Source organism: Culicoides brevitarsis, chromosome 2, assembly GCF_036172545.1.
Source record: "Culicoides brevitarsis isolate CSIRO-B50_1 chromosome 2, AGI_CSIRO_Cbre_v1, whole genome shotgun sequence".
NCBI classification, from domain to species: Eukaryota; Metazoa; Arthropoda; class Insecta; order Diptera; family Ceratopogonidae; genus Culicoides; species Culicoides brevitarsis.
Genome location: NC_087086.1, coordinates 34,594,699 through 34,616,305, shown reverse-complemented (window position 1 = coordinate 34,616,305; position 21,607 = coordinate 34,594,699). Strand labels below are relative to the sequence as shown.

Here is a 21,607-nt window from a genome sequence, read left to right as displayed (position 1 = left end):
CAGTTTTGAGTTATAAAATGATTAAAAATGATAAATTTTTATCCGTTTGGAGCAAAATTTGACAAAAATTGCTTTGACACAGTTTTTGACACAGTTTTTTTGCTCTTGATTTAGTTTTCAAATCAAAACTATGTCAAAGAAAAAATTTTTTTTCAGTTTCAATTTTTTAGCAGTTTTGAGTTAAAAAATGATTAAAAATGATAAATTAGAGTCCTCTGACAAATTTCTATCCATTTGGAGCAAGATTTGACAAAAATTGTTTTGACACAGTTTTTGACACAGTTTTTTTGCTCTTGATTTAGTTTTCAAATCAAAACTATGTCAAAGGAAAAAATTTTTTTCAGTTTCAATTTTTTACCAGTTTTGAGTTAAAAAATGATTAAAAATAATAAATTAGAGTCCTCTGACAAATTTCTATCCATTTGGAGCAAGATTTGACAAAAATTGTTTTGACACAGTTTTTGACACAGTTTTTTTGCTCTTGATTTAGTTTTCAAATCAAAACTATGTCAAAGGAAAAAATTTTTTTCAGTTTCAATTTTTTACCAGTTTTGAGTTATAAAATGATTAAAAATGATAAATTAGAGCCCTCTGATAAATTTTTATCCGTTTGGAGCAAGATTTGACAAAAATTGCTTTGACACAGTTTTTGACACAGTTTTTTTGCTCTTGATTTAGTTTTCAAATCAAAACTATGTCAAAGAAAAAATTTTTTTTCAGTTTCAATTTTTTGGCAGTTTTGAGTTATAAAATGATTAAAAATGATAAATTTTTATCCGTTTGGAGCAAGATTTGACAAAAATTGTTTTGACACAGTTTTTGACACAGTTTTTTTGCTCTTGATTTAGTTTTCAAATCAAAACTATGTCAAAGGAAAAAGTTTTTTTCAGTTTCAATTTTTTACCAGTTTTGAGTTATAAAATGATTAAAAATGATAAATTAGAGCTCTCTGACAAATTTTTATCCATTTTGAGCAAGATTTGACAAAAATTGCTTTGACACAGTTTTTGACACAGTTTTTTTGCTCTTGATTTAGTTTTCAAAACAAAACTATGTCAAAGAAAAAATTTTTTTTCAGTTTCAATTTTTTGGCAGTTTTGAGTTATAAAATGATTAAAAATGATAAATTAGAGCCCTCTGATAAATTTTTATCCATTTTGAGCAAGATTTGACAAAAATGGCTTTGACACAGTTTTTGACATAGTTTTGCTCTTGATTTAGTTTTCAAAACAAAACTATGTCAAAGAAAAAAAATTTTTTCAGTTTCAATTTTTTGGCAGTTTTGAGTTGAAAAATGATTAAAAATGATAAATTAGAGCTCTCTGACAAATTTTTAACCATTTGGAGCAAGATTTTGACAAATTTTTAACTATTTGGAGCAAGATTTGACAAAAATGAAGAAAAAATTCGCATTTTTAAATATGCCCCATTTTATAAACGAAACTACCCCACGTACCCCTTGTGAAAAAATTGTCACCCGCTAATTCAATTAAACACCGAAAACTCGTCGAGCTCCAATTTTCATCAATTTTCGCGAAGATTTACCTGAAAAAAGTGTTGAAACTTTGTCATTTCCCTCTTCAACAGCATGGATGTGCACGAAATCAAGAAATTAGAATATGATATTCACAAATACACGAGTTACTCGACTACGTACCTGCCTGAGTGAGTGTTTTGAGGTCTTTGGGCAAACAAAAAACGCCCGAAAATCCGAAAAACTCGAGAATTTTTCAACAATTTCATGATTTAATGAAATTTTCTTGCTTTTTAGGAACATCCGCGAAGACCAAAGTACGAATCAAACCTCGCGCTGGAGCAGTAACAGCAACAATCCGCCGGTAAGTGACATGAAAAAGATTTTATTAGAACGCAATTAGGCCATTTTTCAAGTGTATACACAATAACAAATATTACGAAACGAGTATTTCAAGTGTATTGACCCTGAAATGTTTTTCTTCTTTGTCAATGTCCTTCGCTTGCAGCAATACCTGATTCTGAAGCTGCAACGACCGTCAATCGTGAAAAAAATCAAGTTTGGCAAGTACGAGAAGGCGCACGTGTGTAATTTGCGAAAATTCAAGATATTTGGCGGGCTTGAGGAATCGTGCGGTGTCCTGTTGTTGGAAGGCGGTTTGAAGAACGACCCGATTCCGGAAGTTTTTGACTTGAGGTATCGCACGTCGTCGGGAGAGCTGCTTCCGGTTCGCTATATAAAGATTCTTCCGTTGCTGAGTTGGGGTCCTTGCTTCAATTTTAGTATTTGGTAAGAATTTTTTACCTCGAAATCGATTTTTTAGATCTCGAAATGAACTCTTTAGATCTTAAAATGAATTTTTTGTTCATGAATTGAAATTTTTTGATCTCGAAATGAACTCTTAAGATCTTAAAATGAATTTTTTGTTCATGAATTGAAATTTTTCGATCTCGAAATGAACTCTTAAGATCTTAAAATGAATTTTTTGTTCATGAATTGAAATTTTTCGATCTCTAAATGAATTCTTAAAATCTTAAAATGAATTTTTTGTTCATGAATTGAAATTTTTTGATCTTGAAATGAAATCTTAATATCTTAAAATGAACTTTTTGTTCATGAATTGAAATTTTTTGATCTCAAAATGAACTCTTAAGATCTTAAAATGAATTTTTTGTTCATGAATTGAAATTTTTAGATCTCGAAATGAACTCTTAAGATCTTAAAATGAATTTTTTGTTCATAAATTTAAAATTTTTGATCTTGAAATGAAATTTTTCTTTAAAAATCAAGAAAACTTTTTTCTTTAAAAAACAAGAAAATATTGAGTTTCGAACAAATTTTAATGGAAATTTTTATCAATTTTTTTCAGGTACGTCGAGTTACTCGGAAATGACGATGCAATTTACGTCAGTACATCGTTAAAAAGCTACAATATCGAACGAGAAGCGGAAATTATTCGACTTTGTCTCAAATATTTCCGCCAACAAGGCTACGAACGAGCTTTTGACGCGTTACAGGACCAAACAAATGTGCAACTCGAACATCCAACGATCCAAGAACTTCACAACAACCTCGTGACGGAAGGAGATTTCGCCAAAACTGAAGCCCAAATCGAACGACTCATCGACGAAGGGCTCATGGATGAATATTTGGCACGCCAACCGTACAGCGTGAGTTGGAAAAGTCTCAATACCGAAAGTAACAAATGGCCTGGCAAACGGGGAGGGCACCAACTCGTGCTAGATCCGAAAAATCAACTCATGTACTTGTACGGCGGTTGGAATGGCTCCGAAGATTTGTCCGATTTGTGGGTTTTTGACATCAAAACGAACCAATGGGAGTTGATACACGAAAATTCCGAACTAGTTGGAGGTCCTTCGCCTCGTGCATGTCACAAAATGGTCTTTGACACGCACAATTCGCAGATTTTCATGATTGGGAAGTACATTGAGTCAAGTTCGCGTGTTCGGGACAAGTTGAAGAGCGATTTTTATTTGTACGACACGGAAACGAGGACTTGGCTGCTAATTTGCGATGACACAAAAAGCGTTGGGGGACCAGATTTGGTGTATGATCATCAATTAGCGATCGATTCGGCGAAAAGGACAATTTATGTCTTTGGCGGAAGGATCTTGACGGCATCAAATACGGATGAATTGAGCTCAGATCAGTTCTATTCGGGACTTTATGCGTATCACATCTCGAATAATGTGTGGAATTTGTTGTTGGTTGACTGTGCGCATCCGAGAGCAGCATTTCCGGAAGTCAATTCGATAAAATCGCGCATCACGCATTCGATGTTGTTCCATGATGTGAGTTTTTTACTGAAAATTTTTGAGAAAAAAAATTTTAATGACATTTTTTTTGTAGAAAAATCGAAAATTGTTCATTTTTGGCGGGCAGAGAGGCAAGGAGTATATGGGGGACTTCATAACGTACGACGTTGACACGCAAGAAGTGACGAATCTCATTTCAGATAACTCGAATGTTGATGCGAAGAATGGACCGCCATCGGGATTGACGCAACGAGCGACGATCGATACTGATCGTAACGAGATTTATGTTTTAACGGTGAGTTTTATATTTTTTTTTATTTGAAAAAAAAAATCTTTCGTTTTTATTTTTATAAATATTTTTTTTAATTTTTTAAAAATATTATTTTTTTAAAATATTTTTAAAATTTCAAAAAAAAAATTGAATAATTTTTAATTTTTTTGAGTAATAAATTTTATTTAATATTTTTTTAAATTAAAAAATTTTTAAATTAAAAAAAATATTTTAAAAAAAAAATTAAAGAACTTTATATGAATGTTTTCAAAATAAAAATTCTTTTTAATTTTTTTAAATATATTTTTTTTTTAATTTAAATTTTATTTTTAAAAATTTTCTTTGAATTTTATTAAAATTATTTTTTAAAATTTTTTTATCATAATTTTTTTTTAAATTTTTTATTTTTTTTTTTTAAAAATTTTTTAAAGTATTTTTTTTGATTTTAATTTAAATTAAAATATTTTTTATTTTAAATTTTTTTAAATTTTTTTTTTTATTTTTTTAAATTTTTTTAATAAAAAATTTTTTTTTCAATTTTTTAATATTAATTTTCTAAATTTTTTTTTTAATTTTTATTTTTTTAAATTTTCATATTTATTTTTTTCAAAAAATTTAAATTTTTTTTTTTTTAATTAATTTTTATTTTCAATATTTTCAGAGTCTCAGCAAAGGCAAAGATCGTCGCGGCGACATGGATCTCAATTCCCTGTGGATGTTTTCCCTCAACACGCTCGAATGGAGTTGCATCTATCGCAGTGACGAGAACAAGGAGCAATCCCCATCCTCGCCATGCCCCCGTTACGCTCACACCCTCGTCTTTGATCCCGCCAGCAAAATCCATTATCTCTTCGGCGGCAATCCGGGCATCACGTGGAAGTCAAATTTCCGCCTTGACGACTTTTGGTGCTTGTACATGCGAAAACCGAGTCGCGAAAATGCCTTGCAACGATGTCGGTATCTCATTCGCACACAAGAATACGAAGAATTGGCGAAAAAAGACCCGCTACGAGGCTTAACGTACCTCCAAACGAAACTTCATGCCGCCATCGATCGCGAAAATCCGGATCAAGTAACGGCATTTCACAAATTGGCAACGTTGCTGTTCAAACTTGATGACCCGGCGAAAGGAAATGCGTCGCCATGCTCGTCTTCGATGAGTGGCATTGAGTCTCCGGCATCGAGTAGCATGATGTCGCCCAGTTGCTCGAACGAAATGGACCTCTATGCGTATAATATCGATCAAGTGACGCAAATTACGAACCGACAAATTGTCGATTTGGAAGTGAAACGCGGGCGATATTCCATCTACAACAAAATAATTGAATTTTTACCTCAGAAAATGTGTCAACCGAAGGCGAATCTAACGGATTTTATACTAGTTTAGGGTTTTAAGGCACCGTAAAGGGCGCGAAAAATATTATTATTGAATAAAATGGAACTAAAAAGTGACAATTTTGTGATACGAGACTGATCGTTTGTACCAGAGATTTTTAAAAAATTACTGAATGAAGCATTAAATGTCTTCGCACCGCTAAATAAATAACAAATTTTTTGACTATTTGCCTATTAATACTACAAACTACTAAAAATGCATCAAAAAATACAAAAAAAAAGTTAGAGTTACTATACTTGATTGTTTTTTTTTCATTTATTTTTTTTTATAGATTCCAAAAATGTCCAAAAAAAATTTTTTTTTATTTAGAGTCCTTTGCGATATTTTTCACCTTCCACATATTTCGTCATGCCTTTGCCCGAAATGCCGCATGTTCCGATGCCAACGCGACCCGTTACGCTGTCGGGCGATGCGAATATACTTTTCGTGCCGGGATTCTTTTTGCTCGTTTTCGCTGCGAAACTGAGCCATTTGTTCTTTTCTTGTTCGCGAGACTCTTCGATGCCCTTTAGACGTTCCAATTTCTTTTGTTTCTTCTTTTTCAGGTACTCTTTTTGATTTGGTCGTACACGTCTGGAATGAAAAAAATTTAAAAAATTATTTTTCAAATTTTTGAAGGTAAAATTAGAGGAAATTTAATTTTCAAATTTTTAACGGAAATTTTTTGAATTGACATTTGTTGAAATTTTTAAAATTTTCGAGCTTCTAAGCAATTTTTTTTTAATTTTAATTGAAAAGATTCATTTTTTGAAAAAATTAATCATTTTTAAAGAAAATTTTTATTTTTTGAGGGTTTTCGAACAATATTTTGGTTTTTCAAATATTTAACGAACAATTTTCAAATTGACATTTGTTGAAATTTTTGACATTTTCGAGTTTTTGAGCAATTTTTATAAAAATTTTTTTAGAAAAGATTCATTTTTTTCATTTTGAGACATTCTTAAAGAAAATTTTTATTTTTGAGGGTTTTTTAACAATATTTTGGCTTTTCCAATTTTTAACGAACAATTTTTAAATTGACATTTGTTGAAATTTTTGAAAAAAAAAATTTTTATGAAAATTTTGATTGAAAAGCTTTAATTTTAAAATTATTTTTGAAAAAAATGAAAAATTTGGAAGAAAATAATGATTTTTGAGGGTTTTTGAACTTTTCAAATTTTTAACGGTCGTTTTTGAAATGACATTTCTGAAAAATTTTTGAATTTTTTGAAGAATTTTTAGAAATTCTAAATTAATTTTATCAATTTTTGTGAATTTAATGAATTAACTTTTTAAATATCGAAATTTTCTTGAGAATTTTTTTTAATTTTTATCATTTTTTTTAATTTTTTGAATTGACACTTCATACAAATTTACGAAATTTTCGATTTTTTTGTAATTTTTTTTAAATGAGAAAATCAAAACGTCGATCTCAAAATAAAAATTTGACTTTTAGACGTTTTTGAAAATTTTTTTTCAAAAAATAGATCGAAAATTTTCAACTTTAAGCAAATTTTACGTCAAAAAATGTCAATTTTCAAACTTTTTTCCCTAAAAGCTCAAACAAATTCCAAAACTCACTTATTGCTGTTTGTCTGGAACACCTCGTTCCGAACTTTTCGTTCTCGCAAGTCCTTCAAGGTCGTTTCTCCTCGATTCTGATAATTGTCAAAGATAATATTGACTTGCCCATCATCCGTAATAGCTTCAATTGTGGCATCATGATATCTAAAAAACAAGCAAAAACGATTAAAAACGTTTTTCTCCCAAATTTTCATGAAAATTCAAGCAACTTACTGCCCATCAGTCCATTTCGCTTGACACTTATCGCCAACTTTCCAGTATTTGGTGGGAGTTTCCGACGCCTTTTGCCTCTCGTAGTAACTTCCATCGTATCCGCTGCTGCCTGCTGGTGCAATATATGACTTTTTTTGCTCCTCATTTTGCGCCCGGATCAAATCTTTCGTCAGCTCAATGACTTCTTCCAGATCCGATTTGAGTTTTAATAATTCTTCGTTGTCCGGGTCGGTGGATAAAGCAGCTTTTACCTATAAAAAACATGAAATTATAATTTTTCTGAAGAAGCCACAAATGTAAACAAGTCAAACCTGCTGCAGTTGCATTTGGTAATTGTTTAAATCCAAATCAGCCATGATGCGGATCCTTCGGCGAGGAGTTTTAATGTAAATTTGTCGTCAAAAAAAGCCTGAAAACTGTTGAAAAATGAGGAAATAAGCGAGCTGAAGCTGTTCGGGAGCCTAAAACAGTGAGACGAATGAAAGTGATAATGTACCATTGACCAGTGCACAATTAAAAATTTTTCACAGACCCGAGGCACAAACTGTTTTTGTTGAGACGAATGAAAATGATGAGGGAAATCGCTTGTACGCTAATTCAAGTAGAGCCCAGTTTGCACATCTCATTCACACCGTGAAGTAAGAGAGGTAGGCATCACGTATTTTCCGATTTTTCTCCAAAAATTACCCGAATTTAATTAAAAAGTTGAAAAAATTCGGAAAATTCAGTCTTTTGCGAACACGAAACGCGTGAAAATCAAGTGCTAACGTCAATTTTTCCACATTTTTTTCACTTCCAGACATTTTCTCGTACTTCAGCTCACACACCACAAAAAAATCCCAAATAAAACTGGAGGATTTACGCAAATAACTCTTGGCCGGAACTTTTGGACAGCAGTACAGTGAGTATTTAGTGCCTAAGTTTCGTGCGTGCATCGCGACAAAGCCTCGCGCAAACACCCATTTTCACGGCGGAGACAAAGTAATTGACCGACATTGAGCACATTTTGCGTACGTGGTCGTCTTCATGCCAACCGACGGTGTCTTCCGAGCATTTTGTGTCGAAAAATTCCGCAAATCCCCGCGCCACGTGAGCTTTCGTGAATCAAAAGTGCCGAAAATCGACGAAAAAAAGACAAAATTCGAGGAAAAAGTCTTGCCCGTCGTACGACGAAGGAATCCGGATTCCATTTCTTTTTGCCAACGTGTCGCTCCCATCATTCCACATATGTACGTGCAGCACACAGACACGTTTTGTGTACGAGAAATAATGATAGATAAGCAATTTCATAGGTTACGTAGTTGAATTTGATAGAATTTTCGGACTTAACTCGCTTGACAGAGGCAAAAAGTGCTCGAGAAACACATGCGACGTCAATTTTGGACAAATTTTCCGTTGTCGCATGCAGTTGGGCAGCAAAAAAAACAACAAACAAGAAATAGCACGCAATAGAATGGAGCGTAGAAGGAGGCATTGTTGTTGTAATTAACGAGTAAATATACACAGAGACACGACGACACGAAAACACTCGACGGAGTGCAGGCGAAAGCAAATCAAAGGTCATTGATTGACAAACAAACACACAACTCTCTCACACACGAAAAAAAAGTGAAACAGCGAAAAATAAAAAAAAAAGAGTTTCTTTCGACGACTTTCTTATCAGAATTTTTCGGGATGAGGCGATGTTGACGATGCCACGTCGACTGTTGTTGACACGAAAACCGGTTGATTACTAACAATTTCTTGTCTTTTTTTCTTTTTGCAGTGTTACTGTAACGACTTGGATCGATTCAGGACTTTTCTTATAAAAAATCAGTAAAAACAAGCAGCAGTGATGGAGGAATCTTTAAGTGAGTGTCGAGCAACAAAAAAATTTTTGAAAATGTTTTCGATTTCATTGAGTGATTTTTTAGAAGAAATTTTTAAAATGTGATAATTTTTTGCAAAATTTTAAAAAATTCAAAATTGATAATTTTTTTTTTAAATTAAAAAAAAAATTGAAATAATTAATTATGAAAATTTTGAATTTTTGAAAAAAAATTTGGTCAAGAGTGCCAAAAATGTTCATTTTTTAAAAGAAATTTCAAGGAAAAAATATTTTGAAAAATTTCCAAAAAAAAAAATGGAAATATTTAAGAAATTTTCTGATTTAAATGAATTAAAAATTTTTTAAGAGATTTTTTTTAATTTTAATTTTTCAAAGGAAATCATAAAAAATCATTTAAAAAAAATTAAGAAATTTTTGGTTAAAATATAGAATATTGATAGAACTTTTTTAAAAAATTCCTTTTTAATTCTTAATTTTTTAATTCTTTAAAAAAAAGTTAAAATAATTTTTTAATAATTTTTATAAAATTTTTTTTATACAAATAATTTTTTGAAAAATTAAAAAAAAAACTTTTTAACGAAATTTGGTTGAAAATGTACCCAAATTGATCATTTTCTACTCGAAATTTTAGTGAAATTTTAAAACAAAAATTAATTTAATTAAAATTCATAATTTTGAAAAAAATATTAAAAATTTCGGATTTTTTAAAAGATTTTTTATCAAAAATGAACAAAATTTTTAAATTTTTTTTGTGAAATATTTTTTAAAAAATTATAATTTTTAAAAATTTTTAATTTTTAAATAAATTTTTAAAAAATTAAGAAAAAAAATAATTTTTAAAAAAATATTTGAAGAAAAATTTACTGAAATTAATAATTTTTTCTTAAAATTTTTGAAATTTTCTCAAAAAAATATTTACAAAAAAATCGAAAACATTTTTAATAATTTTTTTCTTTTAAAAATTTTGAAAGATTTAAAATTAAAACTAAAATTTCAATATTTTTTTAGCTATCGATCAGCCCAGAAACCATGAAAACAATGCAGCATCTGCAAACAACTACGAGGACCTTTTCCCCGCTTTGCCATCTGGCGGTTTGCCAACGCCCGGCTCAATTCCCGTACCGAAGGCGGATCCCACGATGCGCGTTAGCACGTCGAAAGTAACGCAAGTGTTCTACGTGCCGTACGGCGAACGCAAATTCGACAACGAGAAATTCGGCGAGGGCGAATCTGTGCGCACATGCCAAACAATCATGAAGGAAACGGGCGCCCACATCGAAATTTCGTCGGGCAAGGATCAATCTTTGACATTTTTGGTAACGGGCAAGCCGAGCGAAGTGCAACTCGCACGTCGTGCCATTTTGGTGCGTTTCCAAACGCAAGCCAGCAAAACGGTGAGCATCCCACGCGAACACCATCGTTGGATTTTGGGCAAAAAAGGCGAACGTTTGCGCGAATTGGAAAAGGCGACAGCAACGAAAATCAATGTCCCCAATATTAATGAGGATAATGATAAAATTACGATCACCGGGACGAAGGAAGGCATCGAAAAGGCGGAACACAAGTTACGTACGATGTCGGATGAGCAATCGAAACGCGCCTTTGAACGTGTCGAAGTCCCAAAAACGTTGCATCCGTTCATTTTGGGTCCGCACAACGAGACTGTCAATCAGATAACCGCCGAAACGGGAGCTCGGATCAACATCCCGCCGCCTTCCGTGCAAAATGACGAGTTAACTGTCACGGGCGAGAAGGAAGGCGTGCAGGAAGCAGTGCGTCGCATCAACGCCATTCGTCGCGAAATGGAGAAAAAATGCACGACGGTCAGCATTGATGTGCCTCGTACGCAACACAAGTACGTAATTGGTCCTCGTGGCACGACGCTTCAAGATATTTTGAAGGAAACGGGCGTTTCGGTCGAAGTTCCCCCAACTGACAGCAATTCGGATTCAATTACGTTGCGCGGTCCCTCCGAACGGCTTGGAAATGCGCTCGCTTTGGTTTACCAAAAGGCGAATTCGGTTCGTTCGACTGTTCTCGAGGTGCCTCATTGGATCCACAAATACATCATCGGCAAAAAGGGCGATCGCATCCGCAATTTCAACAAGGAATACTCCAACGTGCATATCGAATTCACCGAAAACCAGATAAAAATGGATGGACCTCCGGAGCAACTTGAACCCGCTGCCGAGCAACTCGAACGCATGTGCAACGACTACATCCAAAACTACATTTTCGCGGATTTGGTCGTCGATCCCAAGCACTACAAGCATATCATCGGCAAGGGAGGCGCCAATATCAAAGCCATCAAGGGCGATCATGACGTCACCATCAACATCGACGAGAAAGACGGCCAAAATCGCATCCGTTTGGAAGGTACGCCCCAAGGAGTTAACGCTGCCAAAAGCGAACTCATGGATATCATCAAGAAATTGGAGAACGAGAAGGAACGCGATATCATTATCGATCATCGTCACTTCCGCAACATCATCGGAGCGAAGGGCGAACGCATTCGTGAGATTCGCGAAAAGTTTAATCAAGTTCAAATCACGTTCCCGGGTCCCAATGAGAAAACTGACATCGTGAAGATTCGTGGACCGAAAGATGACGTCGATAATTGCTACAAGGAGATGAATAAAATTGTCAAGGAATTGCAAGCGTCGTCGTTCGAGATGAAAGTTCCCATTTTCAAGCAATTCCACAAGTTTATTATCGGCAAGGGAGGCGCCAACATCAAGCGCATTCGTGAGGAGACCCAAACGAAGATCGATTTGCCTGAGGAAGGAGATAAGAATGAGGTGATCATCATTACGGGCAAGAAGGAAAACGTTTTGGCAGCTCGCGATCAAATTCAAAAGGTAAGAATTTTAATTTTTTTAATTGAAAAAAATTATTTTATTTAATTTTAAAAAAAAAAATTCAAAAAATTAATTTTATTAAATTAAAAATTAATTATTAAATTTTAGGCGAATAATTAATAATTTTTTCAGTCATAATTAATTTAATTTAAAAAAATTATTAATTTCAATTTTTTAATGTTTTTTAATTTTTTACCAAATTAAATTAAATTTTTATAATAATATTTTTTTTTAAATTTTTTAAAATTAAAATTTAAAGTAAAAAAATTAATTTCAATAAGAATTTTTAAAAAATTTTTTTGAATTTAATGTTTTTAATTAATTAAATTTTAAAATTTAATTAATTTTAATTATAATTTTAAAAATTTTAATTTTAATTCTATTTAAATTTATTTTTTATATTTACAAAATTTAATTAAATTTTTAATTTAATATTAGTAACAAAATTTTAATTTAATTTTTAATTTTAATTAAATTTTTTAATTTTAATTAAATTAAATTTTAATTATTTTTTTATTATAATAATTTTATTTATTTTTTTTATTTTTTTTTTTAAATTTAATATTTTTTCTCTTTTTAATAATTTTAGTTTAATTTTTTTTTAATTATTTAAATTTTTTTTTTTTTAATTTTTAAAAATTTTTCATCTCAATATCAATTTTTTCATTTAATTTTTTCATTATTTTTCAATTTTTATAATTTTAAATATTTATCAATTCAATTATTAAAAAATTTGAAAATTTTTGGAAAATATTAAAATATGAAAAATTTGAAAACGATAAATTATTGCAAAAATATTAAGGTTCAGATTTTTTTTATAATTTTTTAAAATATTTTTAGAAAAAAATTAATATTTTTTATGAAATTTCATTTGCTTTGATTGAAAATTTTTTTAAAAAATTAAGTAAATATATTCTAAACATTTTTTTTATTTATTTACAGGTGCAAGAAGACATGGCGAACATCGTCACCGAAGAAGTTTCCATTCCAGCGAAGTATCACAATGCCTTGATCGGTGCCGGAGGTCGTTTGATCAACAGCATCATGGAGGAATGTGGAAATGTGTCGATTAAATTCCCCACAGCCGACACAAAGAGCGACAAAGTTGTCATCCGCGGCCCGAAAGAAGACGTCGAACGTGCCAAGGCAACATTGATCGAGATGAGCAACGAAAAGAAACTCTCGTCGTTCACGGCAGAGGTCAAAGCGAATCCGCAACACCACAAATTCCTCATTGGCAAGAATGGCGGCTCAATTAAGAAGATTCGCGAACAAACGGGAGCTCGTATCATGTTCCCCACGGCTGACGACACGGACAAAGAGACAATCACGATCGTCGGAAAGAAGGAAGCTGTCGAACAGGCAAAAGTTCAACTCGAAGCAATCATCAAGGACATCGGCAACATCACGGAGGGACAAATTAACATCGATCCAAAGTACCACAAACACTTTGTGGCTCGTCGTGGCGAAGTTTTGCAACGCATTGCCGACGAATATGGCGGCGTGATGATTTCTTTCCCTCGTGCCGGTACCGAAAGTGACGTCGTTACGCTCAAAGGCTCGAAAGATTGCATCGAGGCGGCAAAGCAACGCATGTTGGAGATCATTTCGGACATCGATGCGCAAGTGACAATCGATTGCATCATTCCGCAAAAGCATCATCGCAACGTAATGGGACAACGCGGCAACAAGATCCAAGCCATCATCAAGGAATACGACGTTCAAATCAAATTCCCGGATCGCGATCAAGGCTTCGAGAACGGAAATGCCCCGCACGAGAACGGAGATAGCGGCGAAAATGGAGTTCGCACATGCGACGTCATCCGCATCACGGGTCGCAAGGAGAAATGCGAGGCAGCGAAACAAGCACTGCTCGATAGTGTTCCCGTCACGAAGGAAATGAACGTCAAATTTGACTTGCATCGCTCCATTATCGGCAAACAGGGACGCGATGTGCGCGAACTCATGACCCGCTTCGATGTACACATTGAATTATCGCCGCCCGCCGAGCAACTCGATCGAATTCGTGTCACCGGAGCGCCAGCTAATGTCGACGAAGCCATTGTCGCGCTCGAGGAACGCGTTCAGCAGCTCGAAGAGGAAAGCAAGGATCGTGATTTGCGTTCGTTCCAATTGACGATCGACGTTGATGCCGATTACCATCCGAAAATTATCGGGCAAGGCGGTGCCGTCATCAATAAGATTCGCAATAAGCATAATGTGCAAATTTCGCTGCCCGATCGGACTGGCAAGAAGAACCCCGAACAGGATATCAACACGATTGTCATCAAGGGATATGAGGAAGCGGCGAAGGCAGCTGCTGACGAGATCCTTGCCATTGTCAATGAGATGGATAACTTGTACAAGAAGTCCATTTCGATCGATGCTCGTGTACATAATCGCTTGATTGGACAACGTGGGCGTCGTGTTAGACAAATTATGGATGAATTCAAGGTAAGAATTATTTATTTTTTCTTTAAAATTAAAAAAAAAAATCAAAAATTTAACTTAAAAAAAATTAAAAAAAAAAAATTAATAATTTTTTCAATAATTATTTTAATTTATTTAAAAATTATTTTTTTAAATTAAAAAAGATTAATTAAAATTTTTTTTTTAATTTAAATTTTTTTCTTGAATTTTTATATATTTTTTTTTATAGAATTTTAAAAACAAAAAAAATTTCATTTTTTTATAGAATTTTAAAAACAAAAAATTCATTAGATTTTTTTTTTAAATTTTTAACTAAATTTTTTAAAAAAATTAAAAAAATTAAAATTTAATTTAAATATTTTTTTAAATTTTTTTATAAATTTAAAAAATTAATATTTTTTTTTAAATTAAAAAAAAATTTTATTTTTTTTTTTTTTTAAATTTAATTTTGAAAATTTTAAAAATTTTTTTAAAATTAAAATTTTATTTAATTAAATTTTTAATTAATTTTATTAAACCATCAAAATATAAAAAAAATTAAAAAAAAATTATTAAAAAAATATCAAAATTCTTTCGTAAAAAAAATAATTAAATAATAATAAATAAATTTAATTAATTTTTTAAATTTTAAAAATTGTTATTAAAATCAAAAATTAAATTCAAAATTTCATTTAAAATTTTATAAAAAACTGTTAAAAGTCAAATTTAATTAAATTTAAAATTATTTTTTACTAATTTTATTATTTTTTTTTTATTTCAAAGATTTAAATTACTTCATTTTAATTTTGCTCAAAAAAAAAATTAAATTCGAATTTTAAAATTTCTTTGAAAATTTCAATTTTAAACTAAATTTTTTTTTCCTTTTCAGGTTGAAATCAAATTCCCCCGCAACGACAGTGCCGACCCCAATTTGGTAACTGTTGCTGGCGCCGAGGAAAATGTCGAAGCCTGCTGCGAACACTTGCTCATTTTGGAAGAGGAATACTTGCAAGATGTCGAAGATATGGCCATGCCGCCCGTGCAACAACAAACCTACACGGAAATCTTCGAAAAGACGTTCAACAAGAACAACTCGCAGCCCAAGGAAGGTTTCGTCGTTGCCAATGCCCCGTGGGAGAAGAAAAAGCGCGGAGGTCGTGGCGGCAACAACTTTGCCGAAGGTAATGGCGAGGCAGCACCCAATACGGATTCGCACGAAGACTTCCCCGGATTCGGAGCTGAGCCCGTCAACAATGTACCGGCAGCGTCTTCCGCCTGGAATCAATATCGCTAAACACTCTTTTTCGGCTAAACGCATTCAAACAATGGAAATGGGATTGCAAATTATTGCATGGACAAGTTTAAAAAAATAACAATAATCATTATTATTATTAAAAATTTATATTTTTATTACATGTCATAGTATCATGTTTCTCAAACGATGAAGAAAAAAATAATTTTAGATGTTTTTTGTTCAGGGAATTTTTTGTTCTATCATTTTTTTCGCAAAAACACACGCAAAAAAAAACACAAATTATCTGTTATCATAAATAATTAATTATATATAATATTATTATTAAACATTTACAAAAAAAAACTCCAACTTCCCACTTTATAAGTTTTACAAATATGGAAATAATAAATTATAGAAGACAGGTTCCCTATATTAAAATTACGATTTAATTTACTAACACTTAAAAATTACGCAAAGTTAAGAAAAAAAAAACAATCGGAGAACTAAATGCAAGAAAAAACAAACTTACTAACAAAAAATTGTTTCTTTTTTTATTTTATAGAGAAAGACATGCCTCAATCATGATGTTACAGTTCATGAGTTACATATAAAAATAATAATAATTAAAAAAAAAGTTTATATAAGAAGAAAATTAATAACGAAAGAAGAGAAAAAGTTATAGAGAAAAATAAAAATGATATTAATTCATTAAAAAAACACAATTTTAAATATTATTCAATACTAATATTTAACTAACGACGAAAAAAAAAAAAAAAATAACTCACCAACTAACAAAAAAATTGAAAGTAAAGAAAAAATGCTTCAACAATTTTGCTCAATCATCACTTCTACGAAAAAAAAATTTTTTTTTTTGAAAAAAAAAAAAATAAAAAAAAAATGAAGACCGCTTCTGATCGCTTAAGAAATGAAAAAATTTAATATGAGAATATTTTTGAGGACTAATTTTCCTCCAACACCACCGTACAGTCCTCAAAAAATTCGAAAATTCACTGCTGCTGTTTTTCACTGGAAACTGGAATATGAGACAACAACAAAAAAAGGATTTTTTGGTAATTTTTTGTTAAAGTTTTTTTTAATATTAAAAAAAAATAATATATGTAAAAATATTAAATAATAAAAAAAAAAAAAAAAATAATAATAAAAAAAATAAATAAACCGCTCACACATTAACGGACATTCTTTCTGGAGAATTGACAGGATTTGAATTTATGGGAAATTTTTCTTAAAATTTTTTTTTTATTTTTGAACACCGTGCCAAATTTTGTTCATTTTTTCTTTTAAATTTTTATTTTTTTCTTAACTTTTTTCCTTTTTTTATGAAATATTTTTTTTCCTAAAATTTTATTTAAAAATAAATAATTAAATTAATTAATTTAAAAAAAAACGTATACAACAATTAACAATTTTTCAATGAAAATGTAACGAATATGCCTTTAAAAGAAGTTTGTGTTGATTTTAAGCATTTTTATATCTTATTTATAATAAAAAGAAATAACTAAATAAAAAAAGTTAATATTTAAAAGAAATAAATAAAAAAATGGGGACTACGAATAACGGAAATTAAAAGATGAAGCGGTGAAAGGAAAAAATATATAATTAGTTTTAACGAACTTTTTTTGTCACAGAAGAAAATAAATAATGAACAAAAAAAGAATAACTAATAAAAAAAATTAAATTTAAAAAAAACTAAGAATTGTAATAAAATTATACGATAAAAAATAAAATTAAATAAAAATGATACAAATAATGATCAAACAAAAAAAAATTGTTGGTTTTATTAAAGGTAATTTTTTTTATTATTTTTTATTAATTTTATTTAATTTAATTTTTAATTAAATAATTCTTTAATTAATTTTTTTTTATTAAATTTTTAGATTAATTTTTTTTCTAAATTTTAATTCAAAATTTCAATACGGGGTAATATATTTCATGAAATATATCATTAAAATAAATTTCTTTAGTTAAATTAAATAAAAATTTTTAAAAGTGTAAAAAATAATTACAGGTAAAAAATCAAAGTCCAAAGTTCTGGATAAATCTGGAAATTCTAAACAAAAATAATAAAAACATTTAAGAAATAATGATCAGGTAAGAAAATAACTTCATGATGGATTCTTTCTCACTGGATTGAATAATTTTTACTAATACTCTCGCATAAGTGAAATACTGAAAAGAGAGTGAGAGAAAAATTTATTGCGGGCGAGTTCACGAAAGATTTTTTTTTTATAAAAATAAAATTTTAAATGTTTTTCTTCGATTTTTTATAAAATTAGAAATCTTTTATTTAAATTAATTAATTAATTTTTTTAAAATTTATTATTTATTTTAAATTTATTTTTTTAAATTTTTTTTTAATTAATTTTTTTTAAATTTATTTTTCAATTAATTTTTTTTTTTTAATTTATTTTTATTTATTTTTTTTCAAATTTATTTTTTAATTAATTTTTTTTTTAATTTATTTTTTAATTAATTTTTTTAAAATTTATTTTTAATTTTTTAAAATTTAAAAAATAAATTGAAGTTTATAAAAATTATTTGTTTTGTTGGATAATTTTTGAAAAAAAATTTTTTTTTAATTTTTTTTAGTAATTTACTCGTTTTTTCATTCACTTAATTGCTCGATTTATTTTTATATTAAAAAAAAATTACAAAATTTAATAATTTCAATATTTTTTAAGTTATTTTTTAATATTTTTAAAAATAATTTTTTTAAATTGTTTTTGTTTTAAAATTTTTATTTCTTTTGGATTTTTTAAAATTATTAAATAAAGATGCACAAACCAAGCGAATCATCTGCGCATCATGAACTCGCCCATTTTCGACATCACATGTGCGGTATTCGTACACAAAACACAAACAAATCGAAAAATTTACAAAATTTGAGCATCGATTCCTCCATAAATGTAAAACCCTTATCAGTGAATTTTTGTTCTGTCTACTGTCCGATCTCTCCGGAGCGCGCCGCACAGAAAAAAAGCAACAATCAAAAATCGACATTTAATACGTCGGTAGCCGGAGACTCGCATAGAAGTGCAAAAATTGACCTTTTCAAAGAAAAAATCCGAGAAAAATAAAAAAAAATGGTTGTTAGATATTTGAGACCTCTGCTATCGCTGAACCGGCAAGTAGTCAACCAGCAATCGCGCGTCAGATTCTTCAGTGCGGGTCAAGTAGCGTTGTCAGGTAAAAATTTCCCTTTTTTTCAGTCATAAAAAGAAAATTTTTCTCAATTTTACGTAACAACCCGCAGCTCGCCGATACACAGACAAACACGAATGGGTGTCAGTTGAGGGCAAAGTCGGCACAATCGGCATCTCGAAATACGCCCAAGAAGCTCTCGGAGACATCGTGTATGCCCAATTGCCGGAAGTTGGCACCGAACTGGCACAAAAAGACGAATGCGGCGCATTGGAAAGTGTCAAGGCAGCAAGCGAAGTTTATTCGCCGGTCTCGGGAAAAGTCACGGAAAAAAATGCCGCCGTCGAGGATACGCCAGCACTCATCAATACATCGTGTTACGAACAAGGTTGGAGATTTTTTTATGATTTTTTCGGTTACCTTGACCCATTTTAATGACTTTGTGTCGCGCAATTTTACGATCATCGCCAGATAGTGCGCGATTTTACGATTTTTCTTGTTAGGTAACGATTTTTAACGATTTTTAATAATTTTTTAGGCTGGCTCTTCAAACTGGAACTCACAAAACCCGAAGAACTCGACAAACTGATGGACGAAAAGCAGTACGAGGAGTTCTTGAAGACAGATGCTGCTCATTAAAAAATTTTTTTTTTTTTGAAAATTGACACGACGAAGCATTTTTTACATTATGACACTTAGGTAGTTACTAACAGTAATAAAATTTATTAAAATCGAAAACAAGAGGAATGTAGTTCAGATTTTGTTTATTATTTATTTTTGTATCACGTCAGATTATTCCGAGATTTTTATTTTTTTTTTGTCTTATCAAGCGCGTTTTTTCTCTGCTTTTCGTGATGTGTCGTTGGAAGCATTGAAAAGAGTGCATTATCTCGGGGCAGCGCGTCATTTATGAATGAAATTTTACGTTTGGCCTGATTTCATTGGATTTTAGAGGCATGTAATGATGATACGAGAGTGTTTACAATGTCGCGATGGAATCATAGGAAGGCAATTACAGATGTTTTTACGGGATGTTGATGGTCAAAAGGGTTAATTGGCATTTGGGAAGTGCTTCAGAAGTTGAATTTTGGATGATTTTGAGTTAAATTATTTTTTAAAAACTTAATTTTCAGGTTTTGATTTCAGAATTTGATCAAATTATGTTAAAAAATATGTTTGACATCAACAAAAAATTTCAAAAAAGGATATTTTATGGTAATTTTAAGGAAAATGTGTCTCTCGAAGGACCTGTAATGAAGATAAAAAGGTAATTTTTATCATTTTCGTCCTTGAATTAAGCAAATTATGCAAAAATAAAACATTTTCTTGGAGAAAAATTTAATTTTTGTACAAATTTGGCTTTTAAGAACCTAATAGCTTTAATTGTAAGTCCTATTTCGTTTAATTTTTGTCAGTAACTTACCAAAATTTTAACTTTTAGTTCAAAAACTGCTTAAAATTTGACATTTTTGGGCCTAATATCTTTAAAACTTGAATAAAAAAGATAAATTTTAATACTAATCTCGCTAAAAACTTTCAAAAAATTCTAAAATTATCATTTTTGCGAAAATTTTTAAATATTTTTTTATATTTCTTATTAAATATTTACCTTTATTAAACGTAATTTACGACAATCGCAAGTATCTCAGTGTCATTTACTAAATTCATATTAAAAAAAAATTATTTTATGATTTTTTAGATAAAATTTGATAATTTTTGAAATACTTAGTAAACTATATAATTTAAAAAAAAATAATTTAAAATTGTAAAAAATTAAATTATTTAATTAAATTTAATTTAATTTATTTTTTTTTTAATTTAATTTAATTTAATTTTTTTATTTTTTTTAATTAAATTTAAAAATTAGGTAAATTATTCATAGAAAAAAATTTCATTAAAAATTATTTTTCTATAAAAAAAATTTTTTTGATTAATTTAATTTAATTTTTAGTTAATTTAAATTTTTTTTTAATATAGAAAATTTAAATTAATTTTTTATTTTTACTATAGAAAATTAAAATTAATTTTTTTTAATTGAGAAAATTTTAATGAAAAATTAATTTTTAATTAAAAATATTTTTGTAACAAATTATAAAAAAAAATCCATGACACCCTTTCACTGATGACAACAATTCTACCCTTGAAACCGACTAAAAACGCAATAAAACACATCCATCATTAAAAATTCTTGACATTTATTTTATTTTTTTCACTATAATTATTATTATTGTTATTAATTATATTAATCATTATTATTATATATATTATATGAATCATTCATACAGCTTAATTTTTTTTTCTTTCGTATTATAATAATGAATACCTTATCAAAAAAAAAACGCAAATTTGTTTCTTTTTTAATCATCATCTTGTAAATTGTCAATTTTTTTCCTTTATCAAAAAACATTTTTTTTGCTGTAAAATCATAATAATAAACTACCAACTCGAATATTTACAGATTTTTTTTTGTTTTTTTCTTCTTGTATTATGTTTATGTTCTGCGTTATCATCTAAATACATATTTATTATTATTTATTTGTTGGAAACATCAAAATACGAAATTGAAATATATTATTTCTAAATAACTGATATTTATTTGCTTGTTTGTTGTTTTGTCACTTAATGCCTAATAAATATAGGATGAAAATGTTTAACATTAAAAGTATTACAAACTACTATATTTTATTTATTTTCTAAATATATATCTTGTAATTTTTTATTAATTAATTAAATTTAATTAATTTAATAATTAATTAATTAATATTTGAACGCAAAATGTCATAAAATGACCAAGAAAGATATAATATATTATAGAATAGGTAAAAACTATTTTTTTAAGTATATTTTTTTTCATATATAAATTTATGTATAGAGTAAAAACTTTTTTTTATTAATTTTATTTTTTACGTCTAATGTTTTTTTTCAA

General features: G+C 29.6%; 4 protein-coding genes across 4 annotated transcripts; 3 read left to right on the top strand and 1 right to left on the bottom strand.

Annotated features, from left to right (window-relative positions):
- Window positions 1-1,497: 1,497 nt before the first annotated feature.
- Window positions 1,498-5,631, top strand: LOC134830614 (muskelin). Its single transcript, XM_063844156.1, has 6 exons — window positions 1,498-1,665; window positions 1,772-1,838; window positions 1,983-2,263; window positions 2,844-3,786; window positions 3,845-4,045; window positions 4,683-5,631. The coding sequence occupies exons 1-6, from the start codon at window positions 1,589-1,591 to the stop codon at window positions 5,406-5,408; spliced, it is 2,295 nt and encodes a 764-aa protein (XP_063700226.1). The 5' UTR covers window positions 1,498-1,588; the 3' UTR covers window positions 5,409-5,631.
- A 12-nt stretch (window positions 5,632-5,643) lies between these two features.
- LOC134830613 (survival of motor neuron-related-splicing factor 30) lies at window positions 5,644-7,659 on the bottom strand. Its single transcript, XM_063844155.1, has 4 exons — window positions 7,505-7,659; window positions 7,194-7,444; window positions 6,978-7,124; window positions 5,644-5,990 (listed from the first exon to the last, which is right to left on the bottom strand). The coding sequence occupies exons 1-4, from the start codon at window positions 7,547-7,549 to the stop codon at window positions 5,723-5,725; spliced, it is 711 nt and encodes a 236-aa protein (XP_063700225.1). The 5' UTR covers window positions 7,550-7,659; the 3' UTR covers window positions 5,644-5,722.
- A 155-nt stretch (window positions 7,660-7,814) lies between these two features.
- Window positions 7,815-16,229, top strand: LOC134832319 (vigilin). The gene is made up of 6 exons (XM_063846303.1): window positions 7,815-7,840; window positions 7,993-8,094; window positions 8,959-9,043; window positions 10,030-11,879; window positions 12,822-14,333; window positions 15,178-16,229. The coding sequence occupies exons 3-6, from the start codon at window positions 9,028-9,030 to the stop codon at window positions 15,580-15,582; spliced, it is 3,783 nt and encodes a 1,260-aa protein (XP_063702373.1). The 5' UTR covers window positions 7,815-7,840; window positions 7,993-8,094; window positions 8,959-9,027; the 3' UTR covers window positions 15,583-16,229.
- A 2,179-nt stretch (window positions 16,230-18,408) lies between these two features.
- On the top strand, window positions 18,409-19,422 carry LOC134830174 (glycine cleavage system H protein, mitochondrial). Its single transcript, XM_063843566.1, has 3 exons — window positions 18,409-18,726; window positions 18,794-19,069; window positions 19,220-19,422. Exons 1-3 carry the CDS (start codon window positions 18,624-18,626, stop codon window positions 19,318-19,320), a joined length of 480 nt encoding a protein of 159 aa, XP_063699636.1. The 5' UTR covers window positions 18,409-18,623; the 3' UTR covers window positions 19,321-19,422.
- Window positions 19,423-21,607: the final 2,185 nt, after the last annotated feature.